Source organism: Gymnoscopelus microlampas (genome assembly GCF_963454915.1).
Source record: "Gymnoscopelus microlampas genome assembly, chromosome: 10".
In the NCBI taxonomy this organism is placed as follows: domain Eukaryota; kingdom Metazoa; phylum Chordata; class Actinopteri; order Myctophiformes; family Myctophidae; genus Gymnoscopelus; species Gymnoscopelus microlampas.
The window spans coordinates 29,556,370-29,575,900 of record NC_139947.1 but is presented as its reverse complement, the minus strand read 5'-3'; the positions used below and the strand labels follow the sequence as shown (position 1 = coordinate 29,575,900).

At 40.4% G+C, this 19,531-nt stretch overlaps 1 protein-coding gene across 1 annotated transcript in view; it reads right to left on the bottom strand.

Moving 5' to 3' along the window:
- Window positions 1-2,879: 2,879 nt before the first annotated feature.
- The window catches only part of LOC311053946 (guanine nucleotide-binding protein G(s) subunit alpha), a 37,626-nt gene continuing 20,974 nt past the window's right edge, over window positions 2,880-19,531 (bottom strand). Inside the window, exons 5-12 of the mRNA XM_084069757.1 lie at window positions 19,155-19,252; window positions 10,063-10,117; window positions 9,627-9,700; window positions 9,314-9,372; window positions 8,205-8,325; window positions 7,934-8,064; window positions 6,863-6,930; window positions 2,880-5,614 (exon numbers count right to left, since the gene is read on the bottom strand). Coding sequence (XP_083925883.1) covers window positions 5,468-5,614; window positions 6,863-6,930; window positions 7,934-8,064; window positions 8,205-8,325; window positions 9,314-9,372; window positions 9,627-9,700; window positions 10,063-10,117; window positions 19,155-19,252 — 753 coding nt within the window. The 3' untranslated portion in view covers window positions 2,880-5,467. The remainder of the gene's footprint in view (window positions 5,615-6,862; window positions 6,931-7,933; window positions 8,065-8,204; window positions 8,326-9,313; window positions 9,373-9,626; window positions 9,701-10,062; window positions 10,118-19,154; window positions 19,253-19,531) is intronic.

Genomic DNA, 19,531 nt, shown 5'->3' with positions numbered 1-19,531 from the left:
TGTAGATTTTGATTATTATTACAAAACATACATTAACCACTTCAGCCCTATATACATTTCGGCCATTTGAAAATAGCTGATCTACAAAGTCACAATGCGTTGGGCATTGTGAGCTTGTAGATCTGCTATTTTCAAAAGATTTTTATACATTTGAAAACTTGTGAAATGGGACATTCTGCATAATGAGCACTTTCTGCTTTTGGTACTTTAAGTACATATTGACACCAATACATTTGTACTTTTACTCAAGTATTTTTTTTTATTCTGGACTTTTACTTGTAATAGAGTATTTCTCCATTGCAGTATTGATACTTTTAAGTTAAAAAATTGAGTACTTTTATGACCACAGCAACTTATGGGATACGTAGGTGCCTAGTCGGGCTCTAGAACGGATCAGTCTCAGCCAGAGCAGCACTGAGCATTAAATAGAACCAGGCTTTGCACAGGTACCTCAGAAAGCCTGGTGAGGCAAGGAGGTAACTAATCACTGTATCCTTATTTAATGTAATCTCACACAAACCCACCAAATGATTGCTCGACAGACAAATGCGTTATTTTTGTCAGCAAACGCGGTCATGCAACTAAATTAGCCCGAGTCTGACAGTTATGACATCACTGTTGAATCCTTGGTATCTTTATTCCAGCTAGTAAGCAGAGAGAACGGGAAGGAGCCAGGGTTACGTCACATGAGGGGCGGGTGTCGTGTCGTTTGGGATGTCAATCAGCTGATTACTTGTTTGGCAGTTGTATCAATGAAACCAGTTAAACCCCATGCTACTTCACTACCAAAGTGAAATGTTTTGACAGGTAATTAGCAGTGGCGTAAAGTAACTCAGTACATTTACTCAAGTACTCTACTTTAGTTAAAATGAGGTATTTTTACTTTTACTGGAGTGTTTCCAATTTTCAATACTTTTACTTCTACTCCACTACATCTCAGAGGCAAATATTGTACTTTTTTTTACTAAAGTAACATTTTGAACACAGGCCTTTTACTTGTAACAGTGTATTTTTATATTGTGGTATTGCTACTTTTACTTAAGTAAAATATCTGAGTACTTCTTTTTTTCTTCTTTTCTAAACTGTTTTTAGGATGTTCTGCATAGTAGTGTGTATCTGTCTGTCGTTAATGTCACTATGAATTGAGTACAAAGGACCCCAATGGAAACAAGCCAATGGCTTTCTTGTTTTTTTTTAAAATTCCTATTAGCTGACCTTGTGTTGAACTGTACCATCATGTGCTTTTTTCTGCAAGCTTCTAATAAAGTATTCAATCAATCAATCAAACACTGGTAGTTAGTGCTACCATATGAAACAACAAACGGGAAGAATATTAGTTCACTGATCATTAGTAGGGGTAGGGTTGAGATGTCTCAGCAACAGAATCAGGCATCTTGCATCTCTTGTCAAATCATAGGATTTGTACGTGATTTGAGAAACCCTGCTTGGATTCACAACTCTACCTGTAACTTTTTGTAGGGCTAGAGTTAATGTCCTATATATATATATATATATATATATATATATATATATAACCATCAAAATGACCAACAATGACTCAATAGGGGCAGTTAAGAAGTGGTATTGTTTAATGAGTCAGAGAGACCTGAAGAAATATTGCTAATATGTAATTCAAATGAACTGATTGGTTTTAATTCAGGATTTGGAGACAGGGGCTATTCTCAATATTTTAGGTTTGTGCAGTAGTAGTCAAGTGATCATTCACCATGTCATAATGCCCTGCCTGAGGTTATATCAGGGGTTTTCTATGGGGCGTTAAATTGCTGTGGATCGTTAAAATCAGATCCTTATTTGTAATATTTTAGACTGTTACATATGTGCCATAGCTTAGGGCTATGGCACACATGTAACAGTGAGACCACGTGAGCCAATGTTAAGATTTATAACCTACAGTAGCTTGGTTCATTCCTCCATGTCCACTCTGCCATCCACATTTCCCTTGCGTCTGTTGAATGAATAATATGTTTTTTTTAATCGCATCAATGGTCCCGTTTCATTGTATTGTCAGTGCATACCATGTTTATGGTACCAATGTCTTTGCTTTATCAGATTCCTCATATTTATTGTGCTATATGGTTAAAAAGATTTAACAGAAAACTTGTTATTCTACAGAAACCAATTCACCTTACTGAAATTGCAAAATGAAGACTATATAAGTGCACAATTACAATTATGATGGAAAATGCTGAATATAAGAAGTGCCTTTGACTTAATGGTTATGAATGCCTACCTGGGTGTGTATGGTTTGAGAGGGGGTGTATCACACCATGTCCAGTCATAAAATATTGCTGGCAGAGGTGTGTGTGTTGTGTGCACGTGTGTAATGACAGACCTGTTACTGTCTGCACCAAAAAAAACACCTTTATTTCTCAGAGCTCCCATTCAGAAAGTAGAGACCCATATTTGATGTACACAGTAAATGAAGACTAGGGCACTGAAGTGAGAGAGTTGCTAAGTGTCGCACGACCGTGTCGTTCAATGAAGATCAGTACTTTCATGAGCAACAAGGTTATAAGACAAAGTATAAATTAGGCTTAATACTGTACAGGCCGCCTCAGTTGTGCAAAGCTAGGAAGGAGGATTCCCCCTCCACCCCAAATTGAAAATAAATGAAACTGCATTTCTGTCTTTTCTTATCGTAGTCGTTTTGTCTTCCTTTAGCAAAAGAAAAAATAAAGATCATTGTAGAAACAAGCAATGTTTAGCATTTGGACTATTTCTCATCACCTTTACTTTAAAGCTAAAAGAAAAAAAGAATGAAATAATAAATGGTGAATAAACACTTATCTCCCATTTAACCCATCAAAATGTCTTTTGCGGATGGTACGGGATCAGAACAGAAGAAACCCGAACACAACTTCAGTTGAAAGGATTTAAGTTATAGCAATAGGCACACTATCAAGTGTACAATTTGTCAAGATTCATTTGATTCTAATAAAATACTTTTTTTTTCTTAAAACCCATATACATTTCATATATTTATCTTTTTGGGGTATATGGATCCAAAAATAGACATTTAAATCATAAAGAGAAGAGAGGGGGTGAGGGTGGGGCTGCAGGGTGAAGGGACAGAAATATAGGCTAATTATGTTTTGGTGAAGAAATGTCATGCAACATGTCGCTTGACAAAAATAAATGTCATTCTTATCGAGCGACACATTGTTCAGCTGCAATTCCACCAAAGCATAAACTATGCTTAAAGCTTAATTTTTGCTTCATCGCATGACGGTGTCACTTGCCGCCAATAACTGATTTTCAAGCAGCACGACGTTAACTTGAGACAGTTCTTGCCACGCAAGCGACAACGGCGTACGACCGATGTATAAATTATGCTTAAGACTTCAATAGCTACGAAATGTTGCTCCCCCTCCCACTACGTGGAGGGAGAACAGGAAGGAGATAGGTAAGGGGGGGGGGGGAGTTGGCCAAGCTATACAGCGCAGTATGACACCCACTTTTAGCTCATTACACACATACAGTCGTAATCAAGGCACAGGGATCTTCTAAAAGTTTTTTTTTCAACAAAGTTGTACAAAATAATACATTTTACAGTCTGTACAAGAATAATCAATCAGCAGTAAAGTAAAGACAGACATACACAGGAGCCAAGAAGGAAGTGAGGAGGAGGAGGAGAGGTGGTGGGAAGAAGGGAGGGAGGAAAGCAGGGAGGTTGGAAGGAGAGATGGAAAGTGAGTAAATATTAGTGTCCGATTTCGTGTTGCTGTTGTCATATTTATTTATTTTTAATTTAATGTTTATTATTATTTTCTCTAAAATAAAAGACTGTTTCCAGTAAAGCAAGGATGCAGGGAAGGAATGGGTTGTGTTGAGGGACAGTGTAAAAAGACAGCAGGGACCGCGAGAGAGGAACATCAGCAGAGGAAAATAATGAAAGAATAGAGGGGGTGTTGGGGGGGGGATTGTGGTAGGAGTAGATGAGCGAGAGACAAAGAGTCAGCGAAAGAAAGAAAAGCGCACAGGGCACAATGGCACAAAAGTCTACACAGACAGAAACAGCTGTGGAGACAGTAAAACAAGGTCAATCAGGACAGGATGAGAATTCTCTTTAACTTATATGGTACTGTACTGTAGAAGGATGCTTTTTGCACTCCGTTACTTGAGTTCCGTAAAAGTTGGCGTTTTCTCTTTTATTTTAATATATCCCTCTTCACTTTTTTTGCTGCACCACCAACAAGGCAAAGTCAGGTGGTAAAACAATCCCGTTGGAGAAGTCAGGGGAGCAACGATTATCATCGCCCCATTGAAAATGATGTCCAAACTCCACCAGAAAAAATAAACCAGAAAAAAAGAAAGAAATTCACATCAGCGTTGGCCCTGTTCCACTTCCTGAAACGCCCGTGGCTTACTGTTCACAACACACCCCTCTATGGTCCTTTGTCAGTCTCCGTGTTAACACGGCTTCTTCCCGGGGCTTGGCTGTAGAAGTCTAGTCGATCTCAATGCACTGTGCTATGTGCAGACAGCCAGACAGCCAGTCTCTCAATGGCTGCTGCAGGAGGACTCACAGGCAGCCAATGGTGGGGCCAACGGCCATGCGGTCCAGTAAAAAGCATTGTGTCCATCATTTTTATGTGTGCAGATGCGGTGGATGAGTGCACGACTCTTGTGTGTGTTTGTGTGCAAGTGAAGTGAATGTGTCATAGGTAGGGATCTGTGTGTTCAAACTGCATGTGTGTGTGTGTGTGTGTGTGTGTGTGTGTGTTTGTGTGTGTGTGTGCGTGCGCGTGTGTGTGTGTGTGTGCGCCATGAAATCAGTTCAAGTCCTGAGCACAGTGCTTGTTTTAAATACAGTGGAGTTTAGTTCATTTGCTGTGATGTATAATTCTCTATATGCAGTATTTCAACAGTAATCTCTTTCCAGGTTGCAATGTAGAAGTAGTAGCTCTTTTAAAATTAATCTCCACCTAAACAGTCTTCGCACACATCTCCCCTCCATTTAAATCTAAGCCATCATGGTATTTAGGGATTAGATGAAATAACTGAGGATTAGAAACCTTCCGGGATTGCAGGAGGGATGCGCGCAGGGGTCAAATCAGCATACATCAGTCAGAGGAGTTTGGCCTGAGGGGTCATTGGTGGAGATGAGAATCCATTTGTGTACCCCCCCCACCCCAACACACAAATCCACACTCCCATCATGATATCTCTTCTTGCTATAGGTAGGGAGGCTGCATCAGAGTTGAGGTGAGAGCCACGGTAGGTTCCAGGATCCAGAGAATTAAAGTTCAGAGTCTGTGTGTGTGTGTGTGTGGGGGGGGGGGGGCGCGTGTGTGTGTGAGTGTGTGTGTATTTCCGCTCCCCCTCAACAAAAGAGCATGTACTGTTACTGCCACAGAAGAGGGGAGTTCAGGATTCAGGGTTCAAAGTTCAATCGGTTTCATTTGTTGTCGTTTTCCTTTTGGCCACACACCCTCTCCTCTCCCCATCACAAGAGCTCGTATTGCCGGAGGTGCATCCTCTGAATGATGTCTCGACAGTCGTTGAAGACGCGACGAATGTTTTCCGTGTCGACAGCGCATGTGAAGTGGGGGTAGCAGTAATGCCTCCCGTCTCCGCTGGCTGTGCTAATCCTCTGTACAAAAAAACACATTGAGACAATTTATTAAACTACCAGCAGACTGATATTGTAATTGGCCACATTCACATTTTGCCCATACTTCATGCTGGAGGGGCGGAGCCCAATATATTTTGCCTGTATAGTTGCACTCAGTGTGTAAGCTGTGGCAAGCCTGTAAAGCCATTTTAATTAGCATGTTGCAGACTTCATGTGACAGGATGCATTTGCAGTAGTGTTTTTATGAAGTACCCCATGAAGAGCAAAAAGATGTGAAACTAGAAAAAGTGCTCCTCGGAGCACAGGTCTCCGCCAGGTCAGGTTGGTTAATGTGGGCCATCAATGTTCGGAATTCACCAATCAGGACGGAATATGAAAAATCGGACTGATCCGTCTTGATCACATGACTATAGAGATAATGTGTATTGATTTGGAAAAAAAATGTATGGGAGTAATATTATTATTATTTTCAATCGGCCTCCTGGTGGGTGGCATTCCTTCCTTGGCCTTGTGGGAATGTGCGTGCAAAGTTTCACGGCAATCACACGCTGCGTTCATGATTTTTGTTCAAAACAGACCACTCCTGCAAACTTTAGAAGCCAATGTTAGCCAATCAGGATGGAATATGAAAAATCGGACAGATTCGTATTGATCACATAACATGACAATAGAGATACTGTGTACCGATTTGCGTGATGTTTGGACAAAATCTGTAGGATTAATATCAAAAACATTGTACAGCAAAACCCGGCCTCCTGGTGGCGCTATAACAGGCCGATGTGAAAAATTTGGGGCAGAGGTTCTGCTCTGGGATGCAGGGAGTGTGTGTGCACAGTTTCACGGCTATCAGGCCAACGGTGCCGGAGATCAGCTGTTCACAGACGGAAGGACGGACACAGACGGACAGGGGGCAAAATATAGTCTCGGCCACGCCTTCGGCCTGGCGGAGACAAAAAGGTGTCAATGTTGAATTTGTCGCTAATTGTTTAGATTTAACTCGATTCATTTGACTGAAACATTGTATTGCAATACGTTGCTTTGTAAGTGAAGACAGTGTGCTGGACTACTACTTTTTTCAACGATGCCTGTTCCTCTCCTACACACCTGTCCTTTGTAGGTGTGCAGACTATCTACAATGTTTAGACTCTTCCACACGCTAAACACTCACATCTGCTTGTGTTCAATTAGGCACAATTAGGCAATTGTCACAAAGTAAATTCACACATGCTCTCAAAAGCAAATGATACAGATTTCCTCGGAACCTACCAGGAACTCATCTCGGATGAAGTACTTTGCTCTTGTGACCCGTGCATCTTCGCCTGGCTCTGGTGTTGCTGCAGGAGAGGAGTGACAGGATGATCAGAGAGCCTTTGTATACAATGATCATAGAGACTGATATTCAAAACATCAGTGAAATCAAACTTATAATTAACACAAAAAGCAAGCAATAAACAAGTCATATGCAAAAAACACAAACACAAAGGCAAAGCGGTTTTAACCCTTGCATCCATATTTTGAGAAATGTTTCAGATGTACAAGCTCACAACACGCTGTGATGTACAAGCTCACAACACGGCGTGATGTGAAGTGTTGTGAGCTTGTAAATCGTCTATTTTAGATATTATACGACAAAGTAGTTCAAGTGGTTAAAACAGCTTCAAAAGTCTCTTGAGACTTGTTGTAGAGATTGAGAGTGGCCAGAGTGACCTCTTGTGGCTGGCAGCACTAACTGCATGCTACTTCAGGAATTGGGTTAGCATGTTAATCTATGTTAATCTGTCTGTCTGTCTATGGTTTCTCTATCCATATGATGTTCAGGTACAGTAGATGTTAAAATCTCAGAACCATAAAAGGCTGTCAAACATTAGCACAGATGACTGTACAACACATGCACAGATTTACACACAAGTCTTAAATGTCACACAGCAAAAAAGATATGAGGTAAATATTTGCATATTCCAACCAACTGTTACAGACCTGTACTTCTATATATCAATGGGATTAAGATTAAGGGGTAATAACAGGACATTCTTTCAAACTGGGTCATATTTGGAACAGGTGGTGAAAACGGGTCATATTAATATTTATAAAAACTTTGTCGGGACTGGAGTTACAAACTGGGACTTTCCTGGACAATCTGGGACATCTGGCCACCCTACTTTACAAATAAGAGTTACATTATTTCCCAGAAACATTCTTCTCCCCCCCAGAAAACAACACTTGACACATTGAATTGAAGCTAAACAATACTCTGGGTGGGCATTCTATGCCATCTGTTAGAACTTCTGTTATATTTTCTATCAATCCTTTCTGCTCTCCAGTCCTGTCGCCTCTCACCATCGTCCGGTGTGGTGTAGCGAGAGAACTCTGGAAAGTATTCTTCAATTTTGGACTTTCCCGCCAGCACCTTATCTGCCAACAGGTCCTGCTTATTGAGGAACAAGATGACAGAAATTGTCCTCAGCCATCTGCAAAGCATAGGATACAGAAGTTAAAACAATTAAATAGGGACATTGAGCTTCTGTCCTCAACGAAAAAGTGTAATTTCATTACCTGTAGAAAGTGAGTCCATTACAAATTTGACACAAAGATTTGACTCTAAGTTCACCTGTTGTTCCAAATGTTCTTGAAGAGGTTGAGGGCCTCCTGTAGACGGTTGGTCTGATTGTCCTCTCTGATCACCATGTTGTAACTGCTACTGGCCACCACAAAAATAATGGCTGTTACATCTGTAGGAGTAGACGGTGAGAGACAGAGAGAAAGGTAGAATCAGTGATAGAAAAGAATGTATATATATACGTTTTTTTTTTAAACAGAAAGATTAGAACAAATTAAACAGATGAAGAGACATTTAACCACTTGAACCCTAGCATTCCTATTCTGGGGGAAACCTCGCAGAAAATCGTCAATCTACAACGCATCGCAACGTTATGCATTGTGAGCTTGTAAACCAAGGGTTTAAGTGGTTAAAAACAAAGTTAAAGGGTTACTAGACAGCATTCATCCACTATATGTTGCATTTTGTAACACCTCTGTTACATAAGGCTCATTACGTTATTTCAGCTAAGCTATTTGTGCTAATAACGCAGATGACAGGAAGTTTGAGCACAGTAACGAACATGAACATGGCGGGCATCAATAAACGCTGCCTGCGAGCACTCTGGACAGGATATCCAAAGCACTCCTCCGCTCAAAAAACGCATCATGGCAGCAATCATGTAGCCTGGAACATCCTAAAAAAAGATGGCTGACTTACAAGAATTTATTTGGTAAAAAGTGCTTGAAACGGATGGATAATGGCTGCCGTAACCTTACGGCTCACAGAGGACAAACCAATAATTACGTATAATTTGACGTCCCCCAAATGTATTTAATACATTTTTTCACTTAATTTTCCATTGCGAAAGTCAATGCTTTTAAAAAGCCTTCGCAAATACAAAAAGCTCTGTGGTTACATCATTTTATTATTATTAGTTGTTTTCATAAAAATAAAAAGTGTATATACCCTTTGAGAGAGAAAAAAACTGAAATATGAGAGGGGTGGAGGGGATAGAGAGAGAGTTCTCAGAGAGTGGGATAGAAGGGAAGAATCAGAGAAAGAAGTTGGGTTTAAAAGGGGGGGGGGGGAATTTAGACATAGAAAGAAAGTGAGATGAAGAAGGAGTGAGTGGAGAGGATGTCACTAAATGAATCAATCAACCAATCAATCAAATGTACCGTTGAAGCACTGGATCCATTTCCGGCGTTCATCCCTTTGGCCGCCAACATCAAACATGCTATGAAGAGAACAGAGAAAACATCACAATGTGGATCAAATAAATTACTTGTGAATCCTTGTCAGGTGTCTACTTGCATAAATGCTTATGAAAGCTTAAATAAATAGACAAATAAAGATAGTAACTATTTTATTTCAAAATTCAGATGCCAGTGTGTCTTATTTCAGTTGAGAACCATTGATTCAATAGGGTTTTAAAGACAAACATTTTGATTTATGTGTCACTCATTTTTCTGAGAGTTTTTATTTACTCACTGGAAGTTGACTTTGTCCACTTGGAATCTTGTCTCAAAGATACCTGAAGTCAATACTCTGCACCTCAAAAGGTCCTGGTAAAACAAAAGGAGAAAAAAGGGTACATAAGTGCGTAATATGAATCTTCAAGTCCTCGGGGTTGGCTTCCAATTAACAGTTTCTTCACATTTAGTTAAAAGGAGACAATGTGGGAAAAATACTGAAGTTTAACTATTGTATTTATGCTGTATATCTTTATTTTCAATTTGGAGTGAAAGGTGTTTTACACAGCATCCGAATGAAAAAGTATTGTTGAGAAGAATCCCTTGCTAACAAATGAAGTTACAATAAAAGATAAAAATATGATAAACATTTGATATGATAAGTATATTTGCAAAACACAGTATATCCATATTTGATGTTTAGTACATTATCATCAGTTTAATTTAGCACTCACTTGATCTGTGGGAGTATAGTCATTCTGTTTCACTATGTCAATCTTGTCCAGAAAGCTGCAGAGATAAAGGAAAAAGGATGGTAAGTACTGGACATAAACACACTCCTTACAAACTCCATTCTTTCTTACACATATTCACTGCTATGCTAGCTTCATTTGAGGTTAAAAAAAAATGAATGTAATTAATTTTTTAAGCAGTGGCCCAGCCGCTTCTACAACTGACTCTGTGTATGTATGCAACTACGTCTGTCTCCATGAGCACGAACACCTGCAACTGCTTAGCAAGTGATTACCACACAAACAGGACCACAGAGCCACTTAAAAATACACACTGGTCGGCCGCCACTTCTAAACGCCATCCTACCAAACGGGAACGCACGTGCATGCATGACGCACGCACACACACAGAAAGACACAGCGCGCACGGACACACAGGAAGAAGCCAAAGCACGAATGCACATACTTGCATGATGCACTACGCACACACACACAGAGACACGGCGCGCATGCACACATGAGAAGGCAAAGCGCCAATGCACATGCACACACAACGCACACAGACACGGAGAGACACCAGCAGCGTTTTGACCTTTAATTAGCAGTATTTGCAACACCTGTGATTTGCTTCAAGTCCTATACTGTATACACTGTAGCTCAATGAAATACACTAATCAAAGGCACTGCTTAATTCACACGGGGGATTGATTTTATATCACCATATCTAGTATTCCTTTAGCAACTTAAGATCTAGTATTCTTTTTGACAGATGAGGGAATCCAGGCACAGGAGAAAAAGCCCTGACAGGATTTGATCAGTGGCCAACAAGGGTACATGAGGCAGGGATGTAACCACAACACCATCTCATAGTGCTTAAAAATGTTAATCTCTCCGGAGCAACTCCAGATACACTTTAACATCCCAAGTGTTAATCTACCCACCCTATTTAATAGTTCCAAAAAAAGAGAAAATAGCCTACAAGCCTATCTACAAGCTCACCACGCATCACATCTGTGTTGTTACCTTATAGATTGGCAATTTTTGGTTATTAGAGTCGCTATCAAGAGTATACAAATGACCTGTAACTTAAAGGGACTACACCATGAATTTTAACCTTTTCTTCTTTTTTGTGTGTTTTTGGTCTCCCCTACCTCTCTTCTATCCCCAAAAAATACCCCAGTTTGAACACTCACGCTTTCACAGCAAATCTGGGGTTTTCTGTAAATTGGTCTCAAAACAGGCCAAACTGATTTGCACCCTGACGTGACGTCACGTCAGGGTACAATCCCTCCCGTTTTTCAGTTCCAACCCCAAAAATAGCGCCCCGTGCCAAACAGGACAATGTGGTATTGCAGGTGAAAGTGCTTTATAAGCCAGAGAGAAGTTAGTTGGAATGAGTATATCTGAGGCTTGATTTAGGCGTTTGAGGGACATAAACAATATGATATTAAATATTATTATTATTTTTAAAATTCATGGTGTAGATCCTTTAAGGGTCCATTTGGTTATTGTACATTCTGAGTACAAAAATATTAACACTGAGGATTTTACTTTGTACAACGAAGGAGGGCTGCAATGCCTGTGCTGTGGGAGAATAGAAACAGAGAATTACAGAGGGAATGGAGAGGTAAGGAGGTAATGGAAAGAGTGTGTGTGTGTGTGTGTGTGTGTGTGTGTGTGTGTGTGTGTGTGTGTGTGTGTGTGTGTGTGTGTGTGTGTGTGTGTGTGTGTGTGTGAGAGAGAAAGAGAGAATGTGTGTGTGTGTGTGTCTGTCTGACTATGTTCCCGTACATGCATCACTGCTGGCACACACGCCAACCTCAACACACACGTGCGCATATGTTAAGGTGGACTTATTTGTTATGGCAACAGAAATGGCGTGTGCCAGAGTGGATATGCTAATGCAATGGAGATTATACCATGTTAGCTTGTAGCTTCCGTTTAACATGAACACTACAACATACAATAGGTTTTAGCATTGGTGCACACATAGTGGACTAAATGAATGCTGAACACACAAGGGAAGGTCAGTCACAGTGCTTATTTGACCCCAAAGTCAGTGTAATCGTAAAAGAGAATGTAAATTATTAAATGTAATTATCATTAATTTATTTTGTTTTAATATTTATTAAAATGGGGAAAGAGAAGTTTGAGATAACAAGGAATAAGAAATAGCAAGGAAGAAGAGAGGCAGGACAAAAAAGAAGGACAGAAACTAGGGAGAGATGGAGAAAGCAGGAAAGAGAAAATGCTTGTGTGTGTGTGTGTGTGTGTGTGTGTGTGTGTGTGTGTGTGTGTGTGTGTGTGTGTGTGTGTGTGTGTGTGTGTGTGTGTGTGTGTGTGTGTGTGTGTGTGTGTGTGTGTGTGTGTGTGTGTGTGTGTGTGTATGAGTGAGAGAGAGAAGTTTAAAAAGAAAGCACACAGGAACATGGACAAAAACAGCAGTAGTAAGAGAGAGAGAGAAAGAGGGGGGGAGAATGATAGAGTACTGGTGTCTATCTGACATTACAGAGCAGATTTCAAAAATAGCTCCTCAGCACGGTTACCATGGAGACCCAACCATAGCTACTATTAATAGCCCGATCAGCTCCCAATCTACTGTGTAGTCTGCTGGACTAGAGCCAGAAAAAGGAGAAAGAGAGAGAGAGAGAGAGAGAGAGAGAGAGAAGAATGAAGAGATTCAGCAAGAAACTGAAAGTGAGCGAAAGACATGGATTGAGGCTGGGTTAAGAGGAGGGAGAGAAAGATAGAGAAGAGAAATGTCAGAAGGGGAAAAAAGCAAGGGAGGGCTGGGTTTGAGCTTGTGTGTTAAAGATAGATGGAGGGAACAACCTCCTGGATTGTACCAATTACATCACCTGGGGGTTACCGTCTCCCTACGCTGTTCAAAATACAACACAAAGCACTAATTCAAAGCTCATGAGAACAGTACGGTAGTTCAACACTGCTCAAATGCTAGACAGTTTGAATTTTAGCAGTGTACCCCCCCCCCATCCCTCCCTTCTGTCCCTCTGTCTTCAGAGGGGACAGGTCATGTTTGGGGTTCCTGCAACAGTGCACAGTCACTGCTGGTTCATGAAAACTTTGTTAACTCCAACTCTGGTGTTTTTGTCCTTGTTTTTCCCCAATCGAAGATGACAGCGTTGATTGTTATCTATGTTGTGTGGAGGATTCATGACTCATTAGGCAACAAAACCCTTTCAAAGTACATGCGCACATTCTGTAATTTGAAAAAACAAAACAAAATCAAACACAGCACAGGCTTCAGAATATGAAATGTAGACAGAGGAAGTGAGAGAGGGCAAAAGACAGGTGGCAGTGTTGACACATACGTAGTCAGATGCTGTGGCATGTTGTCAGTGTACATATAAGCTATTGTGTGTGTGTGTGTGTGTGTGTGTGTGTGTGTGTGTGTGTGTGTGTGTGTGTGTGTGTTTTGCGGTGTGTGGGATGACACAAAACTATACTTCAGGTTATGCTGCCCCTTTATCAGGTTTACTGTAATTCAATCAGTGTATTGTAAAATAAGTTGTGTGTGAGAGCATTTAACCTCAGTGAGAGGTTATGATTATATGTAGATGTTATAGATTATACAGTATGTATATAGATAGATGGTATAGGACTACATCCTCACAATCTACAGTTGTGCAGATGTGATTTCATTTATATTGAATTTGTTTAATTGAATTTTCTTCACTCCAAAACCCTTGCTATTGTATTTGTTATTTTGTCACACTGTTGAGGAGGCTCTAAGAAGAAGAACTTCACTTTCCTGAATGTTGCCACAGCTGTATTATAAGCGCGTAAACAAAACCTTGATCCAAGGGCAAATTGAAATATGTTTAAGAAATTGTTTTCTTGCAATCGCTATTAATGTCCTAAATTAAACTAGTATCCACACCTACATGATGACTACATCTAGTCTAGGGTACAGAGTGGTACTCTTGACACTTTGAGTGAGCTAGGTCAATCTCCCTCAGAAAATGTGCTTTACATTGCTTGGTTTTATAAATATCTTATATTTAGTGTATGTATGTGTTATGTATTTTGTGGTGAAAACAAAGGCAAATTTCCAGATGGTGGACAATAAAAGTTTCACAACTTTGTAACTTAAGTTCCTAACTGTCTGTCCTTGCATGCCCATAATCATTTGGTGTATTAACACATCGGGTGGCAGCATTTTTTCATAACAACTTACCGTGGGTGCCAGCATTCTCCCCATTGACTGCGCTTTGCTGTTTAAAGCTTCCGCGTGCGTTACAAGCAAATCCACGCAAAAAAAGCATCGATTCATGTTGTGCCATGAGCCTGGCTACAGGCTGGAACCATAACATTCCCTGGCGAGTTACAACGGGGGGGGGATCGCGCATTGCGCATGACCGGTTTTCCCCACAGGAAACAGATTCGGAGATATAGGCGTTTCAAAGTAGGAAATAGACAGGAAGCGGATGGAAAAAGAAAATGTGTTTCCGGTGAGCGATCTGGCACTTCCTTCGCAGGATTACAATGGGTGCTCCCAGAGCTGCTCTAGCCCCGCCCGCGCGGAGAAAAACGAAAAAAACAAAAAGACTAAACTCACGGTTCAGACCGTGTTCGGCACCGAAGCAGCGGAAGCGCTACTATGTAAACACACGGTTCAGACCGTGTTCGGCATCCGATGTGTTAATTAATTAAAAAATTCCAAGACTGTCACTCAATGCATACTAGGGAATAGGGATGTGTGAGCTTTTGATGGCACAATCATAGTCTGAGGAAATACCTTTGTTTCACAGATTAATTATGATATTATCGATCTATTTATTATCAGTAATGTATTATGCATGAGCAGGGAATAGCCATAACAAATTGTGTTAAATGATTTTATTCTATTCTTACTTCTGGTCCTGTTAATTTAACATGCACTGCAGCTGCCTTTTGAATCCAAAATAATAATACAGTATCAACCAGTGGTTCTCAAAGTGGGGTCCAGGGTTCCTTGAGGTGGTTCCAAATGACCCTTACAGCCAGGTCTGTAACTCTCAGAGTTATGGGGTCCTTGAAATTAAAACGTTTGAGAACCACTGAATTAGACAAAGGCTGCAGGACCTCTTTTCCAAATTACTTGTTGGACTACATAATGTAACTACATATGTGAGCACATTTTCAGTGCAGTAACATAACATTCTACTATAAATGCACAAAATGTCTGTCAGTGTGTGTGTGTGTGTGTGTGTGTGTGTGTGTGTGTGTGTGTGTGTGTGTGTGTGTGTGTGTGTGTGTAGTTCATGTATCTCGAGATCCAACCGACGTAGCTCATACAAGTTCGTCCACTATTGCGATTACTGAATTGCAGATTGGCTCAAATTACAGCTGTTTAACACGCTATGTCCATTAAGTGGTTCGTCAATGCTATCAATCTGTTTTATATATTCTCTAAACATCCCGTTTAGCAAGTTGTGAAAGTCAAACAACTTCCATTGTGGTCATCTCTTAAATAGTCGGACCAAATAGGTACCGTATTCGTTTTCCGAAATGAGGAAATATTCTAAATCTGCACAGATTTATTGCCTTAAATATTCTCTGAAGTAAATTTTATGACAAAGTAAAGGCTCTGGTATGAGAAAGTACATTTGTAAGCTGTCTTTCCTCCGCCTTTGGTTCATTGCAGTGTTGTGTGTTGCTTGAGTGTCTAGTTGCAGTGTCGTTATCTCAGCTTGACCAATCCAAAACCACAATACTGCTTGCTCCTCCCATGTGTTCTCAGAACTCAGGTTAGTACTACCTTTTGAGCAGAGCTGAAAGTAGGTTCTGAGAACATTATCTGAAATCGAGCCACAGCGTATGGAAAAAAATCCAGAATCCATGAATGCATGGCTGAATATACTATATACATAAATACAATTCTTACCGTTTGGAAACCATGACATTTTTAACCATATGGTTAATAATGAACCAGTTCATCTCACCATCCCTGATGTATGATATATTTCAATGAAGCTGACTGACTGATGCTACCAAATAATAACTTGCCTTCTAAGAAAGTTACTAAAGAAGTTGTCATACTACCATAAAACTGGCTAGCACGTATTAATCACTTTTAAAAAACAATACTATTATAGCCACGCCCATAAGTATTTGTCATACTGCATATGTTACAGACACTCCTATCAACAGTGACTCACAATAACTGAGCAGCAGGTAGGGGTCCAGTATCTTGCTAAAAGGACACTTCAACAGGAAACTTAACTGTTGATTAGCTTTGAAGTTGTGACCTTCAAGTAATATTACAGTGCTGCAGTGCCTGCAAGTGCTCAGATACCCTGCAACCACAAGACTAGTAGGAAGCTTGTCTTAGCCACGATGCTGGGCAGTAAAAACAGTGTCCACCAGCGATTTGTTATAAAAAAATAAAACCTGCCAACCTGTTGTCAAGTTTAGACATTAGCATTAAGTTGTTCCATTTTTTTGCTTCTGCTTCACTTCTATAGAGCCTTTTTTTCTCCGGTGGACACGTGGCCTCAGGTGATTTTCCATAGAAAATAAGTGGTCATATGAGTAGTGTTTCCCTATCCCTTCCATGATTTAGAGGAACAAGAACAAACTGAACAAACTATGGGTGTTAACAATGAATCAAACAAATCAAATTAATTGATTATAAAAAATAACTTATAATCAATATTTAATGATTGATTTATAATCAAGCCGAAATATTCGATGTGAGCTTGTAGATCAGTGATTTTCACTATTTTTAAGTATAAAATATCACTTAAGTGGCAAATCATTTCAACTATTTTACAAATCTATATAAAAAAGATTATTCAAGGAATCTAAAACCTGATCAATAGAAAAATCACTACGAAAATAATTGATAGTTGCAGTCCTAGAACAAACATATCTGCTGGCCTGGAATCAAATCAAATAGTCTCTTCAGCCTGCTGTGCTTCCCTTTCATCATCAGTCTTGGACTAAGCTTTTTAAACCAGTTGCTCAACTAGTGGTATGGGATCTGACAGTGGGCCACCCACAAGATGCTCTGACAGGGTTGTCAATGAATCAAGGAAGGTGGGAGAAAGAGGGGAGGTCTAATCATGAAGCCAAATTAATAAAATGAATATGAAATAACAGAGATGTGTTGGATGAACACTGAGGGGACAGTCAAATGCCACAGCCAGGTGTCTTCTGGGACGTAATAGTGCTGTGCGTAAAAAAAAGGTGATTAATCAAGGCCGTTTCCCAACATAAGCATCCACAAAATAGTAAATACACCTGTTTTTTAGATCTAGGTGTTCATTCCTCTAGTTAAAAGCCATTATACATAAATGAGTTTTTAAAAGTGGACACTGAGGTAGCCGGTCTAATTTCCAGTGGTAGTTTATTCCACAAATGTGGAGCCCTTGCGGTAAAAGCCCTATTGCCTTCCGTTACAAGCCTTGTCCTGGGGAGTAACAATTTGTCTGATCTGAGATTACAGGAATGGGTAGAAGGGATCAGAATGTCAGAGATGTAAGCAGGTGCATGGCTGTTTAGTGATTTTAAAACAAACAATTAAAAACACACAAACACAAACTCCGGTGGCCACAACATGTTGTCATTTATGCTCATCTCCGTAGTAGTCATCTCGGCAAGATAAAATGCACAGAAACTAAAGTGCTGCAACCTGCCAGACAAGGGGTCACATACTGTACACACTTCCACGCGAGAGACCAATACACAGATTAGGGAAAATTACATGAAAACAATGTAACCATTACGATGTGCAATATCCAGCCATCCATTAGCTGCATGTACGCGCTCCTTATATGTATGCGTCATTTATTATCCTACACCACATCAGCGCCCCAAACTCCCAGGCGTTGGGAAGCAATCAACGCCTCCCAGGCGATGGAAAGCAATCAACGCCTCCCAGGCGATGGGAGGTGATTTCCATTGGATAGAGGTTCAGGTTTTGTTTGTCCACGCATGCACAGTAGTGCGTCATTACAACATTACTACACAATTTGTACACTACAGACAAATATCACATCTCACAATGTTTCCACGAGTCTGCTGATTCCTCTGATATCATTATATGAGCTCTGTCATGAAAGGATTTACAGTGGTTTGGATGTGCGCCCACATCGGAACGTCAATTATTCAATAGTAAATACCTGGTGTCACACTCTCTAGTTCTCCTCTAGGTCTCTAGTTCAGTTGGTAGTAACTCACCCACACCGAATTGGATTTTGGGATTAGGTTACTGACTCATAGAATATTGAGACACTCAATCATGTGTCATAGGACTTTGAGGCAGGCCAGCACAGGTGCTTTCAATTATCAGGTCTGAATGCAACATCACCAATATCAGCTGGATAGCTCCCCAAGTTGGGTATAGTACCTTGAAAAATAAATAATAAAATGGATAACCTGTTTTTTTTATGTAGTTGTAATAATATTTAAATTTGTTTAAAAAAAATAATTTTACATTCATCAATCCGACTAACGCCTGGAACAATAATATTTCTAACACGATCCTCCATTGCAGAGTGATCGCCGATCGAAAACGGCTCGCTTCCACCACGTTAAAAAGAAATGGAGATATTAAGCTTTTAGTCAAGGAGTTAACATTGGAGAGGCCGACCGGAAGGATTTTTGACATGGATCTACATCCGGCCTCTCCTTCTCAGAGACTCCTTGGATGATCCCAAAGTTTCGTTAGAGCGCCCCACGTGGGCCCCACGTATAAAAATAAAATTGGGTCAAAAACGGTCCGGACCGTTTTCCGCACTCAATGTGTTAATGCCCACGATAGCCATTTAACGAGTTGTAGTTCCAGTCAGTGAGGATAGTGAGCAAAGACGCCTACTGTTTTTTATGTTGCATTGTAGGAATTCTCTAAGGAGATACTGTACAAGTTCTAGTCCATTAATTATTTTGGCATTGGGACATGACTCCCTGGGAATGGGAGTACACTGCCTAATGAGCTAGGGACTGGTTTGAGACACACCTTTAGACCTGTCCACCTGACTAAATTGCTAGAATGAATACTAAACCAACACTTGTCTAAGAACGTAGTTCTAGAGAACTTCCACAAGATGTCTTGTGGGTGTCGATGTCATGCAGCGGCAAGGGTTACTTACTACTGCGCACAGTCGATGAGCTGGTACTCATTGGACCTCTCATAGCATGCCTTGACCCCCTCATCCTGCCACAGTGTCTTCGCATGGTCATAGAACTCCTGGGAAGGAGGGACGGAGAGAGGGAGTGAGATGAGTGAAAGAGAGGTACATAGGGAAGAAGGCATGGGTGTGGGTAAGCGATAGAGGCACACAGAGTGAGAGAGGTGGCAGAGAAGGTGTATAACATTTAGGTATAAATATTTGTGACTGTTGCTTACTTCAATGACAGTGACTTACAGTACATTAGCCGCATCAAAGGAGTAAAAAAAGTAGAGAATGTGTGCAGTGCACGCCTGCAAATTTACTATGTTTGTGTGCACATAATTATTAATAGTTAG